Below are 26,403 nucleotides of genomic sequence, written 5' to 3'. Positions count from 1 at the left end.
CACTTTTGCCTTGAGTGATAAAAATAGTGGAATATGTGCACATAACGCTTGTTTCAGAAAGGGGGAGTTTTTGCAATGTCAGCATGATTGTACATGCACAGGGCTCACATGCAACAGCTCTAGGAGGTGGAGAAAATCATGTCCCTTCTGAATATAGGCCATAAGCTCCATGCAGGGAGCTTACATATGTATTCCCAATGCCTAACATAATACTTGACTCAGGGTAAGCACTTAAAACATTGGCTGGGAGGAAAGAAGAATCTGTTGGTTTATTATGGGTAAGTGGTTTGGGTGAAGAACATTTTTGAGCAACTACCACATACCTGTTATGACGGAGGGTGTTTGGAATACAAAAATTAATGTAACATGGGCCCACCCTGCATATCTAACAATGGAAGATAGTCTCATAAATGAGCCTTTTCATTATAATATGGCAAGTGCTCTTATAAAAGGCAGAAGATGCTCTCAGATCAAAGGAGGGCTCCTGGTTGAAGCAGGGAGCTTAGGAGAGGTTTCCAATTAACCTGGTCTTTGTTTGCCATTCATCACATCTCAGCTTGGAATTTAACTAAAATGCAGCTGAAAGACTTGCAGTATAAAAACAAAAAATGGGGATTTGCCTAATGAATCTAGTAAATGTCAACACCCCTCTCCTCAGAGAAATGCACGCACACACAATTTCACATATACTTTGAGGGAGTCGATGGACTGACCCCAGGTGAGACTCTTCTAAAGCACTGCTTCAGAAAGAATCGCTGGAGAATTTTATACAGGGTTGGGGATGACTATATGAGAAATGGACAAGAAGTTTCCCTGACCTCTTATCTAGCACAGTAGTTACTGAAAAAAGAAACATTATTTTGGAATGAGTAGATCAGGGTGACTTAAATTCAGCCTCCCCTGCAGTTAAGTTGGGCTGTGGGACTAAATTCTAACCATTAAGCAGAAGTTCTTGGGTGGGACTTTGGGAAGGTTCCTTAAAAAAGAGAGAGATTGCTGGGAGTCCACTTTTGTCCTTCCACCTTTCTGGAATATAGTTGTGTTAGTTGTGATGGCTATCTTAGAACGCAAGATGGCCTTGAGGATGGAAGCCATATGCTAAGAAAGATAGAGCAGAAAGACAGGAAGAATCTGGGTTCTTTGGTAGGACAAAGCTTCCATTCCAGCCCTGGCCAGGATACCTCCAAACTTTCCTTATATGAGGAAAAAAATCACCCTTATGTGTTGTGGGGCAACTTCTTCTATTCTTGGTTTTCTGTTATAAGCAATAAAGCCTAACCCAAACCAATTCAGGAGGTTAACCCATGGAATTCTGTCTTTCCCCAACAATCTCATTTTGTCAGAGCCTATATCTCAGGTATGTAGCAAGGCTAATCCCAAACCCTGTATCAGAGAAATGTATCCCTGAAGACACCTTGGGGTGAGAGTAGGGAGACTTCCGTGGTACCATTCTTTGAGTATATTACAAATTTAGTAGGCTGCCCCAGGCTGGCCTAGAGTACTAACCACCAAGATCAGCATTGTTGCTCCAGGAAAAACAAAACAAAACATGCTGAGTCCAAACAACTGAGATACAGATAAAATGCGCAGACCATAAGCAATGAAAATGGCAAAAAAAAAAAAAACCCCAGAAGAGAAACAGAGCCAAAAGGTCTAGATAGTCAACTGTTTAATTAAAGGGTAAGACCATAGTTATTATGGAAGTGCTAATACAGGGCTGCAGTAATTTAGTAGTCCATTAGATATGCCAGTAATTCTAGAAGAAAACAGTATCACATCTTACCCCAGTACTTAAAGGAATTAACCAGGACTAATACCTCAATTAACCAACAGAATTCAGTCCTGCTTTTTCATCTTCCCCCACCTCTAACCTCAATGGTTTCCTATCAGCCCTGATTCTCAACCTATTCCCAGAATCTATCTGGGACACTTACCTGCAGTTGAAAGATGCCTGAGAGAAATGGAACGGAAATAATACATTACAGTGCTTCAAGATAAGACCAAGTATAGGACAGAGTCTGACCAGAATGAGCATTATAAGAAAATTCATTGTTCACTCATAGTTGGAAATGGTTGGCCAATGAAAATGAACTTTGTTTATAACACAAAAGTATGGCAGGTACTTTATTTTCCTTCTTTCTTTGGATGGCCCTGCCTTGTCATGGTGTTCTGAACTATGTAATTTATAAATAATGATGGTTTTATTTCTTATGTATATAGAGGGATCAGATTTCTCAAATAAAAAATCAGGACACAAGGGATGACAAAGCTTTATTGTGCCACTTGTGAAGATAAAAGTTAGTTTAGGATATACTGCTTGAATACCAATATAATGGAATATTTAGAAGCAATATTTTTCCATTGCCTCGTTTTCTTTCTAAATTAATTTTATTGAGGTAAAATTTACTTACAATAAAATGCATCCAGTTTAGAGTACAGTTAACAAGTTTGTCAAATGTATACACCAGTGTAACCACCAGCATGATCAAGATATAGAATAATATATACTTCCATTGAACCAAGGAGATGAAAGACCTGTACTCTGACAACTAAAAATGTCCATATCGTCCAAGCCATCTACAGATTCAATGCAGTCCCTACCAAAATACCAATGGCATTTTTCACAGAACTACAACAAAGAATCCTAAAATTTGTGTGGAAGCAGAAAAGACCCTGAAGAGCCCAAGCAATTTTGAGAAAGAGCAAAACTGGAGGTATCATGACCCCAACCCCTGATTTCAAAGTATACTACAGAGCTATAGTAATCAAAACAGTATGGTACTGGCATGAAAACAGATACATAGATCAATGGAATAGAGCGCCTAGGGAAAAAACGCACTCATATATGGCCAATTAACCTATGACAAAGGGGAAAAGATTGTCTCTTCAATAAACAGTGTTGGGAACACTGGACAGCTAAATTCAAAAGAATGAAACTGGACCACAATTACTACACCATATACAGAAACAAATTAAAAATGGATTAAAGGCTTGAATGTAAGACCTGAAACCACAAAACTCCTTGAAGAAAGCAGGCAGTAAAGCTCTATGACACCAGTCTTAGCAATTTTTTTTTTTTGGACCAGTGTTGTCAGCCCAGGGCAATAAAAGCTAAAATAAACAAATGGGATTACACCAAACTAAAAAGCTTTTGCACAGTGAAGGAAGCCATCAACAAAATGAAAAGGCAACCTAGTGATTCGGGAGAATATTTTGCAAATCATACATCTGACAAGGGGTTAATATCCAAACTACATAAAGAATTTACACAACTTCATATCAAAAATAACTCAATTAAAAAATGGGCAGAGGACTTGAAAAGACATTTTTTCCAAAGAAGACATACAGATGGCCAAAAGGAACATGAAAAGATGCTCAACATCACTATCTACCACAGAAATACAAATCAAAAACCACAATCGCCTCACACACATTAGACTGGCTATAACCAAAAAGAAAAAAGTTTAACAAGTGTTGGCAAGGATGTCGAGAGTAGGGAACCCTTCTGTACACTGTTGGTAGGAATGTAAACTGGTACAGTTACTATGGCGGTTCCTCAAAAAATTTGAAAAACTACCATATGATCTAGCAAGTCTACTTCTGGGTATCTGAAGAAAATGAAAACACCAATTGGAAGAGATATATGCTCTCCTATATTCACTGCAGCATTATTTACAATAGCCAAGATATAGAAGCAACCTAAGTGTCCATATTTGGGTGAAGACAGGTGAATGGATAAAGAAGATGTGGTACATATGCACAATGGAATATTACTCTGATAAAAAAAATGAAATCTTACCATTTGCAACAACATAGATGGACCTAGAGTGTCTTATGTTAAACGAGATAAGTCAAACAGAAAAAGACAAATGCTGTATGATTTCACTTGTATGTGAAATCCAAAAACAAAACAAGCAACAAACAAACAAAACAGAAACAGACTCATAGATAGAAGAAACTTGGTTACCTGAGGTGGGAGGGGTGGGGTGGGGGTCAGGTGGAACAGATGAAGATGATTAAGATGTATAAATCTCCAGTTAAAAAATAAATAAGCCATAGGTATGTAATGTAGAGCACAGGAAATATAGCTAATAATATTTTTAAAACTTGTAGGATAACAGATGGTAAACTAGATTTATCATGGAGATCATTTCATGTTTAAAAATATCAAATAACTATGATGTACACCTGAAATTAATAGGCTATTTTATATCAATCATGCTTCAATAATTTAAAAAAAAAATACTTCCACTACCCCAAGACTGCCATGCAGTCAAGCTGCCTGCCTCTACCCTCAGCCCCAAGGAACTACTGATCTACTTTCCGTTATCACAATATTTTGAAACTGGATTCCTTTAGGTAGACATAACAGCAAGAGAATCCGTTTTGAAAGCTGCTTAATTAAAAATGTTCAAAGCACTTTAAATAATTACGCACAATATTCTAAAACTATTATAACCATTTAAGTGATAAAATAATGTCAGAAAAAGTTTCAAAATCTCATAGCACATTTTATACTCTTCTATCTTAAGGTTTGGTTTCAGCATTCAACTTTAAAGTCCCATGGGAGCCAAGCCTTTTATTCTATTCCAGTTGGCATCTCCAGTATCTAACACAGTGAGCATAACAAATGCTAATTTTTGGATTTACTGATCTAGGTAACTAGAACTATTTATGCTGAACTTGAGTAGCTCCTAAACCTGTTCAAATGAACAAGTTAAATAACTGTTGCAGAATAAAATACTATTTAAAAAATTTGGTATAAGTAACCAAATCTTCCATCATTTTATAGCTTTAACAACAACAAAAAACCTGAGGAAAAACTGGTAAGATGCTTATGATATAGAATGGGAGCTTTGTTTTAGCCTACTATGAAAACCAACTACCAAAAAACTAATCCCTTCTTAAGTTGCTTAGTTCTTAAAGATGGTATATTTTGAGTTGGGGTGTTCTCAGAGTGAAGATTCAGAACAAGCTAGTCTAAACTCAAGGCTCTGAGAACCCAACTCAAAACTACTTGTTCTTTTACCTATCCCATACTGCTTGGGCAATGTGGGTCACGGTTAATTTGAGCCTGTCTGTTATGTTGAAAATTGTCTCATTCTATTTATTCTCCATGCATAGACTATAACTATATGAAAACTGATTACACATATGTAACTCCATAGTAAATTTACAATTGAATAAAAAAAAAAACACTAATTTTGTTGTTGGTCAAAAAACAACAAAAATGTAACTTTAAAAACATGTAATTAACTATAACTACTATGTAAAGTATTATATAGGATTATAAGGATAGTAATATAATACATAGTATTATAAAGGATAAATATTTCAATTTAAATTTCAAACAGCCCCTTAAATGGACATTATATATTAGCAAGTACTTAAGGCCCTTTTCTCCTTAAGAAAATCACCTTTGGTAACATAAACAGAAAGAAGATAGCAGTGCTCTATGCAGATAGACTTGGATAAAACATCCAAATTCTTACATTTCAATTTGTCTCATCAGAAAGCATCACTGGCTATCAAATCCTTTTAATCATTACTATACCACATGGTTCAATTTCAACATACAGTCATAACCATGTTATAAAGTCCAAGATAGGCTAGAGCCAATCTTTTATGGATTGCATTTTGAGACTGTGTCCAGATGAGTCAACAGGGGTCCTGACTCTCAGAAGCCAATCTTAATGATAACATAAAATGGAATCTACATGGGGAAACATTCTTGGGGCAAAATCCCTTTTGCTATATATCAATTATTAATAGCTTCAACTATGATTATACTTATTGATAATTACAAAAGGTAACACCTGTCATTCTTACCTAGTGAGTCAGAGATAAGGAAATTTTATGTGATACTGTCACAAATCCCCTAGCTTCCTTGGGAAGTAGAGAACAAACAAAATGTTCCAAATAAATGCTTCACTTAGTCAATGACATAATGTATAACCAAAAAGTTATAAGACTAATTCCATTTTCCTTACTGAAAGTCAGGTAAGTATTAAAGTCATAAGTTTTGGTCATCTTTAAGGTTATAGGATATTTTCCAATGATATTAATTTATGTATCAGTATATATAAATACATATTTATCAGTGGATAGATTTTTTGTGGAAGGAAAGGGTTAACAGATGGACACTTTAAGTAGAAGCTGTAAGTAAAAACTTTCTAGTACAAGGCTTAAAAAAGCTAATAACTTCTTATCCAGATTGACAAATGCTACGATTAATTAACTAGAAGCCACAGGAAATTGGACAAGGGTGAAGCTAGGGGTTTAAGTCAAAACATTCTCTGGAGGGCCCGAAAGACCAAAGAAGTGTCAAAACAAGAAATGGTAAGACTAGGAAAAAAATACACTTATGTACTCATTCGAATACGTATTATGTATTCAGCACTGCTGAATGTTAGCAGTTTTGGGGGAAAAAGATTACACAGAGTCCTGAAGAGCCTACAATATTGTGAGAAATAAGACACAAGCATTCTGTGTCACTCACCATTTAAGTAACAATCCAAATGAAACATTCAGAAATGAAGACAAGGGGCAGATGTCTGTTGATACAAGTGGTTGAGAAGACTTCAGAGCCCACAGCAGGGTCATAAGTAGTAGGATTTTCATAGACAGAGACGAAGAAGAGCACAAGCCAAGGTAAACTGGAGAGAACTCGGTGGTCCAGCACTCAGCGGTCCAGCACTCAGCAAGAAGATTAGACAGGAACTTAGGCGAAGGTTGCATCAGTCATATTGAGGAATGTCTTAAATGTCATCCTTACACAATTTTAAATCAGGAAATGTTTATGAGCATGATTAATATATTTCAATATTTAATCTCTAGCATGGCTTGAAATGTATTTTCATAAGAGACCATTTTAGAACTAATTAGAGGAGTCAGAACTGGAGAAATGAAGAGTAATTTCAGAAGTGATGTATGTAGATCAGAGGTTCTCAAAGTGGTTCATAGATCCCTTGGGAGTCCCTGAGACCCTTTCAGGGGATATGTGAGGTCGAAATTATTTTCATAACACTACTAAGATGTCATATGCCTATATCACTATGTTGACATTTGCCCTGATGGCACAAAAACATTGGTGAATTAAAACTGCTGGTGTCAAGGCAATGGAACCAAAGTGTACTAGTAGCGATGTATTTTTTTAAAAACAGCTTTACTGAGGTGTAACAGACATGTAATAAACAGCACATATTAAAGTATACAATTTGATGAATTTTTACACACATACACATTTGAGAAACTATCACTACAATCAAAAGGATCATACCCTGTGACCCTTTGTAACCCACCTCTCTGTATCCCCTCATTCTCAGACAACCATTGCCCTATTTCCTGTCACTATGAATCTGTTTCAAGTTCTACATTTTATATAAATGAAATCATAGAGTAAGTACTCCTTTTACATGCCAACACTAACCAAAGGCAAACTAAACAAAGCAGACTTCAGACAAAGTAGATATCAGAACAAAGAACACAGAGAGGATCATTTCATCATGATAAAAGATCAGTCCATTAAGAGGACATAATAATCCTACATGTGCATGAAACTAATAAGTTTCAAAATACATGAAACAAGAACTGGCCAACCAAAACCAAAAATGAAACAAACACACAATCATAATGGGGAAATTTCAATGCCTCTCCCTATAGAATGGGTAGAACAACAGTACAGAAATTCAGTAGATACAGGAGACTTGAATAATCAACTTGACTTAACTGACATTTATAAAACCCAACAGCAGCAGAACATACCTTATTTTTTTTTAATTTTTATTAAGGTACGATTGATATACACTCTTATGAAGGTTTCACGTGAAAAAACAATGTGGTTACTACATTTACCCATATTATCAAGTCCCCACACATACCCCAATGCAGTCACTGTCCATCAGTGCAGCAAGATGCCACAGATTCATTATGTGCCTTCTCTGTGGTACAATGTTTTCCCTGTGATCTCGACACCATGTGTACTAAACATGATACCCCTCAATCCCCTTCTCCCTCCCCCCTCCCTCCCCGCCCGCCCTCTCACACCCCTCCCCTTGGGTAACCACTAATTCATTCTTGGGAGTCTCTGAGTCTGCTGCCATTTTGTTCCTTCAGTTTTGCTTCGTTGGTATACTCCACAAATGAGGGAAACCATTTGGCATTTGTCTTTCTCCTCCTGGCTAGAACATACCTTATTTTTAAGTGCACTGGAACACTGATAAAGACTGAGCATAAAACAATAAATTTAAGAGGTCTGAAATCATACAACGTATGTTCTCCAACCACAACAAATTAAATTAAAAATCAGTAACAGATAGCTGGAAAAATCCTCAAACATTTGGAAACTAAACATTATACTTGTAAATAATCCATAAGTCAAAGAATAAATCACAAGGGAAATAAGAATATTTTGAATGGGATGAAAATAACTCTGGAAATTTGTACCTTGAAACACACGAACTTGAAAGTTTCCTAATATTTAACAAGACTTTTCTGATGAGAATGGTGATATTAACGAATGCCACTCTTTTATAGTGATGTATACGGAAGCGTGTCAACATTTGTAAGATCTATGTAAATGATGAATGAAAGGCATTACAAAAGATCCATTCCAAACAAGACAGGCCAATGAATTTTATTGTAAGGGTACACAGAATTCATTGATTATGGATTCAGAGTCTGTACTGCAATGAACAAACTTTTAAGAAACTACCCCTGGTTACTTTGGTGGAGTATTAATTATCTAAAAGGTCTGCTAAAATACTCAGCTCTTTTTCAGCTGCATATGTATGTGAGGCAAGACAGTTGTCATGTATTTCAAACAAATTATAAGACTGAATGAAACAGCAGATAGGAGAACCCAGCTGTCTTAAGCTAGTCACTGAAGAGACAAGATTGTAAAACAATGCTACTGCTCTCATAACATTAAAAATTTTTTTAATATCTTTTCATAAAAATGCCATTTATGTTCATGTGTAAGTTTATTTTAAATGAATTATTTTTAAAACTTACCAATTATAACATTTAACTACCATCATTTTATGACAAAGAGGAAAGCTTGAAAGAGTAAGTAACAAGACTCCAGGACTGAGTGAATGAGAGGGGTAAAATAAACCAGCACCGTAGGTACTTATGATGTAAGAAGACTTGGTGCTCAGAAAACTCTGAAATAAAAATTGGTACAATCTTAGTGGGCTTGGTTGTTCACAGCAGATTTGCCTATTTAATCCAGAGTATTAATAACCACATTGTGAGGTGACAGAAAACTAAAAAGACCAGATTTTGGAAGGGCTCAATTAGAATTCCAGCACGTTATAACAAATGGCTGCCTTTCATCTCCACACTGAATGAACAGGACTCATGTCTGCCCACTGTTGCCATGCCTGGGCTAAGACACAACTGATGAGGTCAGATTAGATTCATCCAAAGCAGAAGTGAGCCTACAGAACTGAATGCATTCAGACCCTCTGTAGGCATACAGTGCAGTAGTTAAAGGTTGGAGGGCAGACAACTTGTCAGGGGGTTACTCTTTTCTTGTATAATTTCAGAAAAGATTTACTTAACCTCTTCATGCCTCATTTTTCTTCAAATAGGGATAATTGCTATATTATAGGGTTACTGTGAGGATTATAAATGTAAAGCGTTTAGAAAAGCACCAAGTATAAGTAAAGCACTTGATAAATATTACTATTACACAATGCTTTTCACCTGAAATTTGGGAGTAAAGAAATACTAGTCTAATCTACAGAGGAGGTAGGGCTGTAAGAAATATAATAAAATACTCTAAAATTTACCTATGATACTAAAAGTTCTAGGATTAAAGATACATAAAGTGATCAGAACTAATGTTATAAGAAAAAAGAAAATCACCTCAAGGTTATCATTTAAAAATGAGTAAACAGTAAATTTGGTTATAGACCTTGGATTCAGAAAGCATCTATATTTTCAAAACCAAGGCCTCTCTTTCATGGTTATGAGAATAATATATCCTCATCTAACAATTATGGGGCAAGTGACATATTTTTCCTTTTTTTTATAAAAAGCAAAATTTAAGTAAAAATTTGAAAAATTTAATAAAGGAAACCTACAAAGTATTGGTATTTGTATTATAACTATGTAAACATCAGTGTTTATAACTTGACTCAAGGTGAAAAAGAAAAATCCAGGCTGAGTGGAAAACTACTCAGGACACCAAGGACTATCAGCCTACGTGAGTGCAAAGTCCAGAGATCCGGGACAGTGCTGACGGCAGAAGGAGAGGGGCGAGGGTGGGCAGCCTGCAGAGATGTGAAATACTTTTCTCCATAAAGGAGTAGGGGCAGGATACAGGACTCTGGAGCCTTGACTTAACTTGTGGATAAGGCATTCATCCAAACAGCTTCCTAGGACACTTCCCACCCCTGCCCCATGCCTAAGACACACATAGAAACCGAACAGGGAGTCTACAAAGCCACCCCACAAAATAAACTGGCAGCATGAGGTAGAAAAACCTTAAAAGAAAAGAGGATATGGTAGTCTGCAAACTCTGCTGTCAGTAATGTCAACACATGGTAAAGAACTCCCACATTTTTTATTTCTGCAAGAACTCCCACTACAGGAGTTGTACGAACAAACACCAGAGCCCAGTACTCTCTGCCTCAGGACATCTGCACGAATGCGCCCCAAAGCAGAGAGATGGCAGCAGCAGCCTGAAATGCTTTGAGGATTCTGGGAATACACCTTTCTATCTCCATCTGCATCAGTCAGAACAAGAATTTATATGTAACTCAGGAGGAAATGAAGTCTTATATACAATCTATGCTTCTAATAAACTCCAAACTAGCTTAGATGCTATTTACAAGCAAAGGAGAGAATGTGTGCAAGTCTGGTGAGTAGGAAAATAGTGAGAAGGCTGCTCATCTGTCAGCCAAACATTACACTTCTCTTGAGCAAATCTTTTGGCTTGAGTGGGTATAAATACTCAAGACTCATGGTGATTGCTTTTGAGAGGAAAAGACAGTGAAGGAAAAAGGTATCAGGAAGATTCTAATCTGTGATCTTTTCTCAAGAACAAATTATTACCATGATTAAAAGAAATGTACTCACTTACCTGGAAAATATCTGTCTTGTCTCCAAATAGACTGACAAAATATTTATAGTCAGCATAAGCCCAGAATTTGGAATGATCATAATCTCTAAATTGTCCTGAAATACTAGACTGGTCACAGTTCCAGGTCAGAAACTCTTCAAGTGTGGCTTCTATGTAACTGCATGTAGTTTCAAACTGAGGAACTGCAATGCAAGAGAAACCAACTGTAAGTCCGGGGAGAGGAAATCCTGGGGCAAAATACCTCTAAAAACTGAAATCAGTCAAAGGGAGAAATAAAGTTTAAAATCCGTTTATTGCTCACAAACCCCTCCAGAAATTTCACCTTACAATTTACTCATTCCCCCTCTTCTGACGTATCTAATAACATACAACAGCAACAGCAATAAAATGTTGATAATTCTCAAGCCAGGGGATTCAGCCTATGCAGACTGAGTAAATGTGCTTTACAGCACAATCTCTCACTAAGCACAAAATGTTTCTACACTTGTTTACGCATTCCTAACAACTATGCTAGATTGCTCACAAAACTTTTACCAAACATTAGACAAAGTCAAGCCCCTCTTTAAGCATTTTTTTCTTGACAACAGCAACACAATCGTGATAATTCTTAGGCTAGAGGAGTCAGCTAGGTTCAAAGTCCCATGCAGATTAAGTCCAAAGCTCCTCCATTCCAGGCATCATGCGGTAGCTGCAGCCAGGAGGCACATCCAGGACACAAGGACTGTAGAAGCAAATAACTGTGATTGTGGGGGGGCCACTTTTCTGTTATTCCAGGAATACACAGGAGGCCAGCCTCCAGGCCTTTTCCCCAAGGTGCCAGAAGAGCCAGCCATCACTGATCCATGTGTTGAAATGTCCAAGGCCATGACCATTTTATTTCTAATTGCTGCACCCATCCTTGCAAGGCATGTCCAATAAAGTGGGTGCCTTGATTGCTCTCAAAATTAATTTTTAATGTTAAATGATAGTTAAGATATTTTGGTTGAAATTATTTTCATTTGTGCGACCAGCCATAGGTTGCAAAGAGATGCTCTAGGCCCCTCTTGGTGGTTTGCTGATCTGCACAATATGCAGGGCACTCCTGCTGGGCTAGGCTGACTTCTTCAAAGGTGAAAGGCAAGCCCCACTGATGGGCCCATGTTGTCTTTTGCCCTGAATGCAACAAACGCTGGTGTAGCCATTGGGCCACATCAGAGGCAGGCTTTCCTTCTAGCCAGCACACCTGAGCCAATGTGTCTGCTTCATCATTCCCTGGGGATGCCAAAGGCAAGTGGCCAGTCACATGATATATGGTAGGTGTCAGTGCCACACCACTCCGTGGCTTTTGGGTCCAGTCTTGTACCCACCCTGCGATGGGATAGGAGGTTATTACCTTGGTCGGAGCTGTTTCAGCGATGGGCTCCGTAGCCAGCAAGGCGTGGTACACAGCAGCCAGTTGCTTCCCTATCAAAGTGACCTGGACCTCTGCTCCTTTCCATAGTTGTGACCAGGATCCAGCTGGCAGCAGGAGCAGCAGCAGTGGCAGAAGCAGTAGCCTTAGGCTTGGGCCATGGGCAGGGGTTGGCATGGCCAGCAGCAGTGGTGGCGCCTTCACGACCACACGAGTGTAGACACACTTGCCTTGGCATGAGCACCACTTTTTCCTATCATTTCTAGGGGTGGCCCTCCTAAAGGTCGCACCCATTATGACAGATTTCAGGTTCAGAGGAATCCTGTAGACTACTGCCAGATTTAAGTCCGGGGAGAGGAAATACGGGGGCAAAATACCTCTAAAAACTGAAATCAGTCAAAGGGAGAAATAAAGTTTAAAATCCGTTTATTGCTCAAACTGCAGTCTGGGCCGGTTCTCTCTTTTCTGCTCCGACAGAAGCTAAAAAGAGGCCCTTCCCACTTCTCAGGTACAGATAAAGCCCTCTGTTGCCCAGGTAATTACCCATTGATATGGAGATGAACTTCTCTCCACCCCTGAGGAGTGATGCAAATGCACTAAAGCCATAGTTCTTTCACCACTGAACACCTACTGATAGGCAGATGTACTAAAGCCAGGCAAGATATTCTGGAAATGTTACAATTTTACTGTAAGAATAGAAATAGGTTAGCATAAGCATAGCCATCTTAAAGGCCTAGTAGCCATTTTCTGAGTATGTGACTTAGAAAGAAAAACTGGAACTGGGTAAGGCCTTGAAAAACAAGTTAATCATGAGCACCGGGTGGTGGGCAGCTGTGACCCTTGGTCAGCTAACCTTGGTCAGTAAATCTTACATACCAAGCTTATCGTGCAGAACCTCCCTAACCATTGAGGAGTAGTCTTACCCTGCCCTTGCTTAACCCCAGGATATATGTCTTGCAAGAATAATGTATAGTTATAGAAAATTGCTATGAGTTAAGTGCTTTGAAATTGCTATATAAACCCTTGGCTCTGAGTGCTCGGGGTCCTTGTTGAGACCCGCTGCATCGGGCTGACTTGGACCCCAACTAGTTGGCTGAATAAAGACTTTGCTTGAATTTACATCTCTATGCCTGTGTAGTTTGTTCTCTGGGGAAGCCTCGGAAGCCTGCACCCTAATATTTACCCACACCAACTTGAAATGTATACTGAAGTTTCCAAATGCTGTTGTTGTTTTAAATGAAAATAATTTCAACCAAACCAAAATATCTTAACTATCATTTAACATTAAAAATTAATTTTGTGCTTGCTACATAATTAGAATGATAATACGTACAAAATACCACACTCACAATACTCATGATTAAATATAAAACAGTTTTCATTTTAAGATTGCAGATTTTGCTTATTATATAGCCTGATTCAGTAATCCAGTGGAAGGCTTTAGATGAGCAATTCTCCAAGGCGTTTTCAGGGGTCTGTAAGGTCAAACAATTGTCATTGAAAGACCATGACACTATTTGCCTTTTTCACTCATTCTCTCTCAAGTGCACAGTGGAATTTTTCATAGGCTACATGACATGAATTAATGCTCACAATGATGCATGTTAACTGTTCTGACATATAGTGGAATAGCTTATGTTCTTGTATTTTAAAGTGTCTTGATTTAATTTCTAATATGGTAGTATCACTAGATATAACCCACACTGACAAAAGCTCATGGGGGTACTCAATAATTGTCAAGTGTAATGGGATCATGAAAACAGAAAGTTTGAGAACCACTTCTGCAGATACAAAAAAAAAGGCTACAAAAAATCTCTTTTGAAAATGCTCTGACTTTATATGGCACATATATCATACACAGCTCTTGAGAATCATTAAGTAGACAACGGTAATTTAAAGTCTGTTAATTTATTCATTAACTCATTTCAGAATCATTTATTAGGTGCCCTATTTGTAACTAGCCCTGTGCTCAGGCTTGTGGGAACATAAAAGAAACAGGGAACAATCTTGAGTTTAGAGTATATTTAGACAAAGATAAAACTTTAATTACAATAATAGGAAATTTGAGGCATCATATAATCAAATGCAAAATTTTGTGCCATAGACATATAGGAAAAGGCAAAAACCACCAGAAATGAGGATTCATCTACATGTAGTTTCAAACTGAGAACAAATGTGAGAAGTCTGTTGTCTTTCCACAGTGCTTTATTACTGTAGGATGATGTGAGTAAAACTGTAATATTTCCAGAATATCTCGCGTGGCTTTAGTACATCTACATATCAACAGGCATTCCTACGGGATGGAGAGCAGTTCATCTCCATATCAATGGTAATTACCTGGGTGAGATGGAGGGCTTATCTAAACCTGAGAGGCTGGGGGAGGTCTCGCTTGCTTCTGTCAGAGCAGGAAAGAGAAGTAGCCCCAGACCGCAGTTTGCAAGCAATAAACGGGTTTTAAATTTATTTCTCCTTTTGACTGATTTTGGTTTTAGAGGTATTTTGCCCCGGAACTTCTTCTCTGTGGAATTACAGATGACTTATTTAAACAAAAATTATTCTCTAAAGACTGATGAAATGAGGCAGGGATTTTGCATTTGGTGGAGTGTTTTAAATGTACACTGGGAAGTCAACGTTCAAGGAATCTGATTATGATCTCCCTTGCAAAGCATGAAATCCTTTCAAGAGGGGATGTAGACCTACCACATGTAAATCAGTTAAAAGAATGTTTAATACATAGAAGATGCCCAGTATAAAAATCATTACTCTTATTCTTCATTCATATATTTATCTGGAGCCCTTTAAAAATGGACTGAATTAGCAGTAGCAAGGGGAAGGTATTCAAACTCTTCTTTCAATGGCTTTTATCTTTTCCCTCCTTTGATGCCTGAACTGCTAAGGATTATCTTAATCATTTTCCCCCTCCTCTATTTTTCCTAAAACCTCAGGATGGCAGAGAAATAAGGGGAGGGGATGTGTCAGTCATCTTAATGCATCCACTTCATCAATTTGTCCTGACTTTGAGGAGCAAGAAACTTATTACTAGGGTACATTTATCTAAAAGATAAAAACTCTGCATATTAAGACTTGAATTTGTTAATTTTTAAGAAATTTTTAGAACACAGCAACCCATCAATATTGCAACTCTCAGGGGGGAAAATCCTGGGGCAAAATACCTTTGAAACTGAAATCAGTAAAAGGGAGAAATAAAGTAGGAGAAACCCATTTATTTCTTACAAGCAGTTGTCCACTTTTGCTCTCCTGGGTCTCTCGCAACTGGCTGCAGAAGAAGCCCCACCCAACCCCTCTGGTCCAGATAAGCCCTAGCTTGCCCTGTAATTGCCTATTGATATGGAGATGTTACTCTCCACCCCTTAGAAACACCTATTGCTATGGAGATACACTAAGGCCAGGCGAGAGATTCTGGAAATACTGCAATTTTACGCACAAATATATATAAGCTCTTCATATTATCAACATCATCATCAGAAATTTACCATAACAATGTACGAACACATAGTGTTTCTTTAACAAACAAAAACCCCCATGGGCAAAGAAAGCTGCGTGGTGCTGGGAAATAGGAGTCAGTTCTAAATCAGTTCAGCATGTTCCAATGTAAGCCTGAAGACATTACACCATCTTGTGAGTTTTTACAGGACAGAACTCAATCCAACTGATCCAACTGAATATTAAAGCTATTACTTGAGCCACTTGTCCCTGGGGTAGACTGAGCAGAACTCTCAGTTAAGGCCACTTTTCACAGGCAAACCTCAGCCTCACTGGGGACTTTGTTTTCTGTCACAGCAAGTTCCATACTTTAAAAGATGAAAACTTAAAACGTAAAAATTATATTTGAGAACTGTTTACTGTCAGGATAAGATGAATGGAAATGATAGGGATATTCATTTACACAGTAATTTCAATATGTAATCTTTCACTCCCTCCTGGTAGTAGGGGCACCAAAGCTACTGTTTTCATTCTGTTATCAAGGCAGTTTCTTTCTGGGTGGTACAGTTGTTTTTCCTAGTTTATTATGTAATGGAATGCCTCCTTTGTACCTTGAGTGCTATTATTCTTGCACACTGAAGTAGCCTAGGCAGCTGCCACTTTCATCCCACTTACTGTCAAAGTGTTCAGTAAGAAAAAGCTCACCTGAGTTCAGGATTTGGAAATAGCGTATGAACTGAGTTTGCTTTTGCCTTCAACTCTCCTAAAAGGGAGTCCTAAAATAATTTTTTGCACAGCAAGGAATCAAATACTTCTCCATTTTGTTAGACTTCATCATTTTACAAGCAAGGAACACTGCATGGAATGTGAGTACTGAACAGAACTTTGGATCATCGCCCACCCCCATCTACAAATGTCATTCGTACAATTCCTTGGCAAATTACTGCTAGCTGAGGTATTGCCTCTGCACACACATGTTGGCAAATGAATTTGATCCAAAATGGTTTCAAAGGGCTATATGATGAACACCAAAAAAAGTCGCTGAACACCAAAATAAATACAGATGGATAAAGAATAAAATGTAAAAAAGAAATCATTAACTTATTAGAAGAAAATATTTAAGTATTTGTCTATTTTCAAGATATAGAAGGAATTTTTAAATAAATAATAATAATGTTGAAGTATTATTTGATTTTAGTATATAAAAATGTGAAGCAAACTCAGAAGGCAAACTGAGATACATATAACTCAAATAATACATAGTTAATACTTTTATTTCAAACATTCTTGAAAAAGTCTAGCCAAGATCTAAAGCAGAAATAAGAAATACAGTCAACTGAAAGGAAACAAAATTATCTTTTCTCATAAGATCACATGTCTGTCTTCCTAGAAAACCCACAAGAATAAAAAAGCATAAACTACTTATGCTAGTAAGTAGCTGGATAAAAAATAAATATACAAAAAAAATTAATGATTTTTATTTATGTACCAATCACAACTAGTTAGAAAAACAGGCAAAAATATTTTCTTCATAAAAGCTACAAAAAATTTATAGTATTTAAAGAAATTTGTAGACCTATATGAAAATTCCAAATCTTTTTACTGAGATATAAAATAATCTTGATAGGTGAAGATAACATGTTCTTGTGTGGGAATATACAGTAGTATCATAAGGGAGATTCTTTTGAAATTTATAGCCCTTAATGAGTTTTCATTTAAAATCCCAACAGCTTTTGTTTAATGTGAGCACATTATTTAACTCTAAAATTCATTTAGAAGAATAAAATTCAATAACATCTAAGAATAAACTGAGAAAGAAGAGTAATTAAGGAAGACGAGTTATTCTTTCAAGTATTAAAATATATATACCAGTTACTAAAATAGTTTTTAAAAAGTGTTTTACTGGCCCCCACACTGATATCTCAATATGTGTCCAAACATGGATGCTGGAATATGTAAGAAATAATAATATAATGAACGTGGTTTCAAAGTCAGTAGGGAAAAAAAGGATTATTCAGTAACTGATACTGAAATAAAAATATTGTTATTTCCAACTTAACTATTTGGAAAAGTCAGTGAATACCAAAATAAATACAGAATGGATAAAGAATAAAATGTAAAAAAGAAATCATTAACCTATTAGAAGAAAATATTTAAGTATTTGTCTATTTTCAAGATACAGAAGGAATTTTTAAATAAATAATACTAATGTTAATGAAATATTATTTGATTTTACTATATAAAAATGTGAAGCAAACTCAGAAGGCAAATAGTGAACTGGGAAACATTAATAACAAATACAGTATTATTTTTTTATTGATGTATAATTGACATACAATATTATATTGGTTTTGGGACAGGGACCATAGGGTGAGGGCCTCTAGAAAAAGCAGGATAAGGTATTTGCAGTCAGAGCAATGTAACTACATGCAAGGAAACCCCCAACTAAACTCTATTAAACGTTAAGCTCTAGAGTCATTCTTCATTGAGATCAGTTAATATTCCCCAGATAAAGAAGAGTAGCACATGTTTTTATTATGCTAATCATTTGTAATCATGTGTAAGATTCACTTTAGCATGCTGAAGGCCCAGGCCTATGTGCTGTCTTTCCTCCTTTAGACCTGATGAGGTGATTTACAAACTGGGCAACTAATTTAGGATGCAGGCCCAGCCATAAACAACACAGTAAAAGGTAGGAAGGATTCCACCTTAAAGATAAGATTGCATTTTAACACCCAAGTAGTTAAGAAGTAAGATTCTTAACTGACTCTTTAGCAGACAGACAATAACTCAGCCCACCTTGGGGGCTGGGCAGGTGGCCCTGTTTGATATGCTCCCAGACCAAGACACCAGTATCCCAGGGAGAAATCAGAGCAGGAAATTCTTTATGTTAGGTTAATTCTAAATATTCAGGGACCACTTAACAAGTCCACACCCCTAAGTCTTTTTTCACATTCCCTATAATCCTCAACTGCCTATAAAACCCCTAGACAACGCACCACTAGGGACTCTCTTGTCCCCCGCTGGCGTGAGCCAGGAGCTCTGTCCTCTCACTGTATGTCTCAATAAAAGCCTCTCCCTGGCTCTCCTACCTTGGATGTTTGCTAAGTTCATTCTTCGACTTCACAAACAAGAGCCCGGCATCAGTTTCAAGTATACAACACAGTGGCTCTATATTTACACACATTATTAAATCCTCATCCCAACTAGTATAGTTACTACCCTTCAACATAGAAAAATGTTACAGAATCATTGGTTATATTCTCCATGCTGCACGTCCATCACTGTGACCTACTTATACTGTGATTGAGATTTCTGTGCTCCTTTATTCCCCCTCAACCTCCCCAACTCACTCCCCATGGTAACCACCAGTTATTTCTTAGTGTCTATAAGTCTTAGTGTTATTTTGTTCATTTTGTTTTGTTTTGTTTTTAGGTTCCACAAATAAATGCAATCATACAATATTTGTCTTTCCCCACCTGGCTTATTCCACTGAGCATGATACTCTCTATGTCCATCTGTCATGTCAAATGACAGGATTTCTTTCTTCTTTATGGCTGAAATAATATTCCATTGTGAATATGTACCACAGCTTCTTTATCCACTTATGTATTGATGGACACTTTGGTTGCTTCCGTATCTTGGCTATTGTAAATATTGTGGCAATAAACACATATAAACATGAATATATCTTTTCAAATTCTTCTAGGAATTTCTTCACGCAAATGATGTGTGAGCTAATACCTGAAGTAATTTTTTCATGAAAATTCCTAGAAGTGAAGTTACTGGGTTATAAGGTGTTTCTATTTTTAGTTTTCTGAGGAACATCCATACTGCTTTTCCACAGCGCTGAATGCTGCACCAAATGACATTCCCACCAACAGTGTAGGAGGGTTCCCTTTTCTCCACTTCCTTGCCAACACTTGTTATTTCTTGTCTTTTGGATAGTGGCCATTCTGACTGGTGTGTGGTGATACCTCACTGTGACAAATGGCAGATGCATTTCTCTGATGATCAGTGAAGTGGAGCATCTTTTCGTGTGCCTGTTGACCATCTGTATTTCTTCTTCAGAGAAATGTCCATTCAGATCCTCTGCCCATTTTTTAACTGGCTCATTTGTTTTTTTTGTGTTGAGGCATATGAGTTCTTTATATATTTTGGATGTTAATCCCTTATTGTATAAATCATTTATGAATATATTCTCCCATACTGCAAATACAGTATTCTTAATAAAAGGAATATATATTTTTAAAAAACCCAAACCTGAAACCCCAATAAGGAATAGCCAAAGAACAATTACCAGAAAAAATATATATTACTAATAAACACAAACACATGTTCAACATCACCAACAATCAAAGAAATGTTACTTAAAATTATACCATTTTTCACCTATCAGGAAGATTTTTTTTAGAAAAGATAAATCTCAGTTTGGGCAAAGGAGTGGCAAAACCACCACCTTTCTGCCAATCACTTGGCTGCACTTATCAAAAGCCTTTCATTCTTTCATTTCACAAATATCTGACTGTCCATTAGGTACTCAGTGCATGATGGCCCTAGCCCTCACTAAGGTGACCTTCTTGAGGGGAAGAGAGACTTCAAATAGTTAATTACTTACACAATGCACCACATGATTATAACTGTACTAAATGTCAGAAGAAATAAAAGGTGCTCTGAAATAATGTAATAGTTGCATCAGATTTGGGGGTGGAGGAAGGAGATGTGGTCAGGAAAGACTTCCATGTGAAAATGAGGTGTGAGCTAACATCTGAAGGAAGAAAAGGGATTAAGTAGGTAAAGCTGGGATAGGAGATGGGAAAAGAGATGAATGGCTAGACTGAATAAGCAAAGGCCCTGAAGTAAGAAGCAATTCTGTATATACAAAAACTGAAAAAAATTCTGTTTGGCCTGACCTCAGGAAGAGAGAGAAGCTGACAAGGCAAACAGAGCTTTCCATACCACAGCAAACATCTTGATCTTCAGCTTAAGGGTAATGGGAGGCCACTTGAAGATTTAAGCAGAAACAACATGAGATTTATTTTTTTTAAACTGTCTCTGCTTCAGTATGAAGAATGGCCTAGGTAGGAAGGGCAGAGGGTACAAAGGGACTAGGGACAAGACTACTGCAATTATAGAGGTGACAGAGAGCAGGGTGACCTTGACTAGAGGATGGCCAAGGAGAAAGAGAGAAGCAGGTGGACTACAAATATTTAAGATGTAAGTCATATCACCAGACACCACTTACAGAGGCAATCAGAATGACTCAGGGGTTTCTGGGTAAGAAGCTTCATGGATAATGCTGCTAATGATAATGTTTATACCCTGTGACCCAGTCATTCTCCAGAAGTCTGTCCCAGGGAAATAATCAGAAACTTGGACAAGGTTTGTTTTCAAAGATGTTCACTGCAGCTTTATTTAAAACTTCTGAGCAATCTAAATAATCAAGAGAATTTAAAAAATTAATTATGATAATACCATACTGTGGGTAAAATTGCAGTATTTCCAGAATCTCTCTCCTAGTCTTAGTCCATCTCCATATCAATAGGTATTTAAAAGGGGTAGAGAGAAGCTGTTCTCTCCTTAGTTTACTTCCATATCAATAGGTGTCTACAAGAGGGGAGAAGTGAGCACCCCCTGCCACTGGAAGAAATGGGTGATTGAGAGCAGTAGCCAGAGAGAAAGGTGAATGGAGCCAGGCATCCTGTGAGCAAATAAATGGGGTTCTCCCACTTTATTCTTCCCATTGACTGATTTCGGCTTTACCGGTTACACTCGTTTATTTGTCCTGAGCTGGGAACATGCTTCCCCCCAGAGGTACACATACAATGGAATACAAGGTACCCATTTAAAAGCTGCATTTAATGTCAAGAGAAGCTGCTCAGAATATGTTAAATAAAAAAATTCAGGTTGTCATAAAAATAAATCTTGCCATTTGCAACAACATGGATGTACCTAGAAGGTAATATGTAATATGGTCAGTGAAATAAGTCAGGTGGAGAAAGACAAATACCATACAATTTCACTTATTTGTGGAATATAAAAACAAAGCAAAACAGAAGGAACAAAACAGCAACAGACTCACAGAGGCTGAGAAATGACTAGAGGTTACCAAGGGGGAGGGGTTAGGGTGGGTTGACGGGGAGAAGAAAGGGATAAAGAGGCACAGTAATTCGCAATCACAATGTAAGTTGGCCAGAGGGACAGTAGTACAGCATGGAGAATATAGCCTATGATTTTGTAACATCTTTCTATGGTGATAGATAGTAACTACACTACAGGGGGTGAGTATTTAACAATACGGGTAACTGTTGAACCACTGTGTTCTATATTTGAAACCAACATAAGATTGTATATCAATGATACTTCAATTAAAAAAAAAAAGCAGGCTGTGAAAAATTAATACTTTATTTTTAAAATATAAAAAGGTCTACAAGGACATATATTAAAGTGTAATAGTGGTTATCTCTTGGTAATAGGACCAAGTGTTTGTATTTCTTTGGACATTCCCATTTTTAGAATGTTCTCTACAATGAGAAAGTCGTATTTTTATTTTTTAATTATTTCTATTTTAAAATAACACTTAAGCATTTACTATGTGCTAGGTGCTGTTCTAAATGTTTTATGCATGTGAGCACATTAAATCTTGAAGACATTTCTAAGATACAGAAAAGTTAAGTGACTTGGCCAACCTCACACAATAAGACAAAATCTGAACCCGTGCAAGCTGACCTGAGTTGTCACTCTGTGGACACTGCTTCCCTACACTACTTTGAAAAGAACAAATTATTAAGACTGCCCGCAGAATAGGAGAAAATATTTGGAAGTCATGTATCTGATACAAGTCTAGCATTTAGAATATATAGTCCTCTTCCACAAGTCAACAACAAAAAGACAAAACAACAATAAGCCCCAAAACAAAAAACACCTCAATTAGAAAATGGGAAAAGGATCTGAACGGACATTTCTCCAAAGGAGATATACAAATGGTCAATAAACAGGTGAAAAGATGCTTAGCATCATTAGTTATTAGGGAAACGCATCAAAACCATATACACATACCCGAGGATGGCTAGAGTAAATAAGTGTTGGTGAGGATGTAGAGCTAGAGAAGCTGGAGCCCTTGTACACTGGAGTGGAATGTGAAATTGTTCTGGAAAACAGTTTGGCAGTTCCTCAAAAGGTTAAACAGAGTTACGTAAGACTTGCCAATTCCTCTTGTAGGTATAAACCAAGAGAAAGGAAGACATATGTCCACACAAAATCTTGTACATGTGTGTTTATAGTAGCATTATTCATAATAGCCCAAAATTGGAAACCAACCCAAATGGTGGTCAACAAATAAATGGATAAACAAAATGTGGTACATCCATAGGATGGAATATAATTCAACAACAAAAAGAAATGAAGTACAGATACATGGATACATGCTATAACATGGATGGATCTTAACAACGTGCTACGTGAAAGAAGCTAAACACAAAAGGCCACACAATGTAGCACTCCATTTACATGATATATTCAGAATGAACAAATCCATAAAACAGCAAGTAGACTGGTGGTTGCCAGGGGCTAGGAGTAAGGTAGAATACAGAGTGACTGCTTAAGGGTTACTGGGCTTCCTTGTGGGTGACGAAAAGAGACAGTGGTGATGGTTGTGCAACATTGTGAATATGCTAAAACCACTAAACTGTATTCTTTAAAATGGTGAATTTTATGTTATGTGAATTTTATCTGAATTTTTAAAAGGAACAAATTATTTTTAGTAAAAACTCACAGCAATTGCTCATATAAGCAGAGACTGCCTGCTTTTTCTTTTATGCTTAAGTATTAACTTGAAAATGTCAAATTACTGTGCCTCATCTATAAAAACATATAATAATAGTACCATTCTAAGAGGATTGAAGAAGATTAAGAGAGTATGTATAAAGCACTCAGAGTAGTACCTGACATGATAGCTCTCAAGAACTATTAGCTATTAACAGCAGTAGTGTATGTGGGAACTAGCCAGAATGTGAAACAAAATTACAAGTCCTGTTTCTCTCCAAATTACTAATAGACACTTCAGTGAATGGAAGATTTATTTGACTAAAATCAAGAAGGAAAAAGCATAAGCTGGCTTTACATGTGGCTGCTGCTAGTCTAGCATTTAGTTGCAAAATACAATAAACACTTTGGTCTGTGATTAGAATGAGATGCCAAAGAGTTTCAGGACTATTAATCCTGCTCCAGCTGTCATGGGAGTACAAGGAGGTTCTAAGACACCAGAAACCAAAGAATTCTATGAGATATTCTAGGATGTCAACATGAGAGAAAAAGGCTTGGAGAAGCTGGAAGGGAAGCTCAGTAATTTTCTAGTTCCTTCTGAGTTATTAATAGATAGTCACAGAAGTCACAGAGCCAGCCACTTTAGAGCAGTGCTGAATATACTGTCAATTTCTAGACTACCCATATTTAAACAGAAGTTAAACACATATCCTGAACCCAGAATACACATATTCTTAAGTCATGAATTCCTTTAGATTAGAAACAGCACTATTTATTTTCTTTAAATTAACTATGTTTAAAGTTAAGAGTAATTGCTTCATCTGACTAGAAGGCAAAAAATCAAAATGTTATAAGTCTTCAAGGAAGAAGAGGGAGCCAGCAAAATCTAATTGCTTCAAAGGATGAAAAAAACCCAACCTTATATGTTTCCCATTTATGCAGTGCAACAGAGGTCAGGAAGCAGATAAAGCAGAGAGAGAGAATTACAACCAATTCGAGCCACTATAAATAGCAACTGCAGCCTCCAATAAAAGGACATGTTCTATATGAGTCAGAAGTGGAAGAGACTATTAGATTAGTATTAGTCTTTTCAGTCACACACAACATAAATATAGCACATGCTAATAACAGCATGTGCTATTATTAAGCCTACTAATAATAACTGCACATGCTATTATTATTAAATGCTTACCACGTTCAATAAACCACGATACGTGACCAAATACATTTTACATGGGGTTGTAAACTACAGATTGTTTAGTTGAAAAAAAAAATCTTAACAAACCGTCCTTCCGAAACATCCAATAAAATTTCCCTATCCACAAAATGGTTAAAAACAGATTAGAAGTAAAGGATTCTCTAGAGATAAAGAAACCACTGCTCAGGATGTGGGAATGCTTTGAAGAGACATTAGTATTATGACGTAGTCCTACCTGTACCTCTGCTTTTCATTCCCATCCTGAATCGTATCTTCTTGCCACAAAGGACCTCTGAAAGGTGTTTAGCGGTCCAGTGTTGTGCTGGCCAATCAGAAACCATGTTACAGAAGACTGCTGGTAGTTGTAAAGACATTATAATTTCTTTTGCTTTCTCTGGAGTAAAAGGTTTGACACGTTTACCTAGGAAAAGAAAGAAACTGTAGTAATAGAAAGTCATTTCATATTAACAAGGAGAAAAAATAGCCAGTGCCATTCTACTATGGCAAATATCTTTCTGTGTAATTACACTTCATTTACACTTCACTTATTATTGTTTATATAGTTTATATAAATATTTGGCCTCCATAAACCACAATTCTTATGAGTTTTCTAATTAAATTTTAAATGTTTAAAAACATTTACAATTTTCAATGTCAAAATGTTTTAAAAGGAGGCTTTTAAACTATTCCTTTAGATTTTAAAAGATGCAGTTCTTTGAAAATTATTTCCTAAATAGAGAATTATGTAAGAAATGCTGATGGGAATACTACTCAAGAGCAACAAGAACAGCTGGAATCACCAATAATTCTACTTTCAATATTACATGTTTATGCCAAGAACAGTACTGAACTAATACAGCAGTCAATAGGATGGCGAGCTAGTTGTTGCAAGATTAAAAAAAAAAAAAAAGAAAAGATGTGCTAGGATAATGGTTATTAGTGTTAATCCTTGACTTTCACTGCATCCATAAACAGTACAGGGGACTAGGTAAAAACTAATACTGTGACTTACTGAGTACTTCAATGCATTTCACAGAATCACAGAATGTTAATTCTGGATAGGACAGTAAAGATTAGTATTTGTTAAATAAAGAACAGGTAAGTTTCCCTTTAGACACATCTTAAGATTAAAGTTTTTTGGGAAAGTTGGAAAATGCTTCATACCCTGACTGCAACAACATATATTTACAATTCTCCCAAACAATCAGCTAAATTCCCTAAATTTTTTTAACTACTCCATAATTACATATAGTTCAAAAAAAATTAAGAAAAGCTCATAAATTATCTAAATTCTCCCATCACCCAACTATCTTCTAAACTTTCTGATGAAGGGAAGAGGGATGGGATAAGACTCGTTGATGAATTTGAGTAATCTGTACTTGTTTGAATTTGTACTTGTACTGTAAGGGTGGTTTTTAAAGAAAATGAAAATTTAAGTCAATTTGGCCTCCTTTCCTTAAATGAGGGCAAACACTTAGAGTCCTTTCCTAACTCTTGATGAAAATGAGCAAACTGTCA

The 26,403-nt window shown here is 36.8% G+C and overlaps 1 protein-coding gene across 7 annotated transcripts in view; it reads right to left on the bottom strand.

Annotated features, from left to right (window-relative positions):
• HSPBAP1 (HSPB1 associated protein 1) overlaps positions 1-26,403 on the bottom strand; it is a 56,175-nt gene that overhangs the window by 15,733 nt on the left and 14,039 nt on the right. For 6 of the 7 annotated variants that reach the window (XM_073231543.1, XM_073231542.1, XM_073231544.1 and 3 more), the window contains exons 3-4: positions 25,121-25,323; positions 11,090-11,271 (exon numbers count right to left, since the gene is read on the bottom strand). In XM_073231543.1, coding sequence (XP_073087644.1) covers positions 11,090-11,271; positions 25,121-25,323 — 385 coding nt within the window. The remainder of the gene's footprint in view (positions 1-11,089; positions 11,272-25,120; positions 25,324-26,403) is intronic. The other variant, XM_037012990.2, reaches the window with a different exon arrangement.

The sequence above is a fragment of the Manis javanica genome, chromosome 3 (assembly GCF_040802235.1).
Source record: "Manis javanica isolate MJ-LG chromosome 3, MJ_LKY, whole genome shotgun sequence".
NCBI classification, from domain to species: Eukaryota; Metazoa; Chordata; class Mammalia; order Pholidota; family Manidae; genus Manis; species Manis javanica.
The sequence above is the reverse complement of the archived record's forward strand: the minus strand, read 5'-3'. Positions and strand labels throughout refer to the sequence as shown.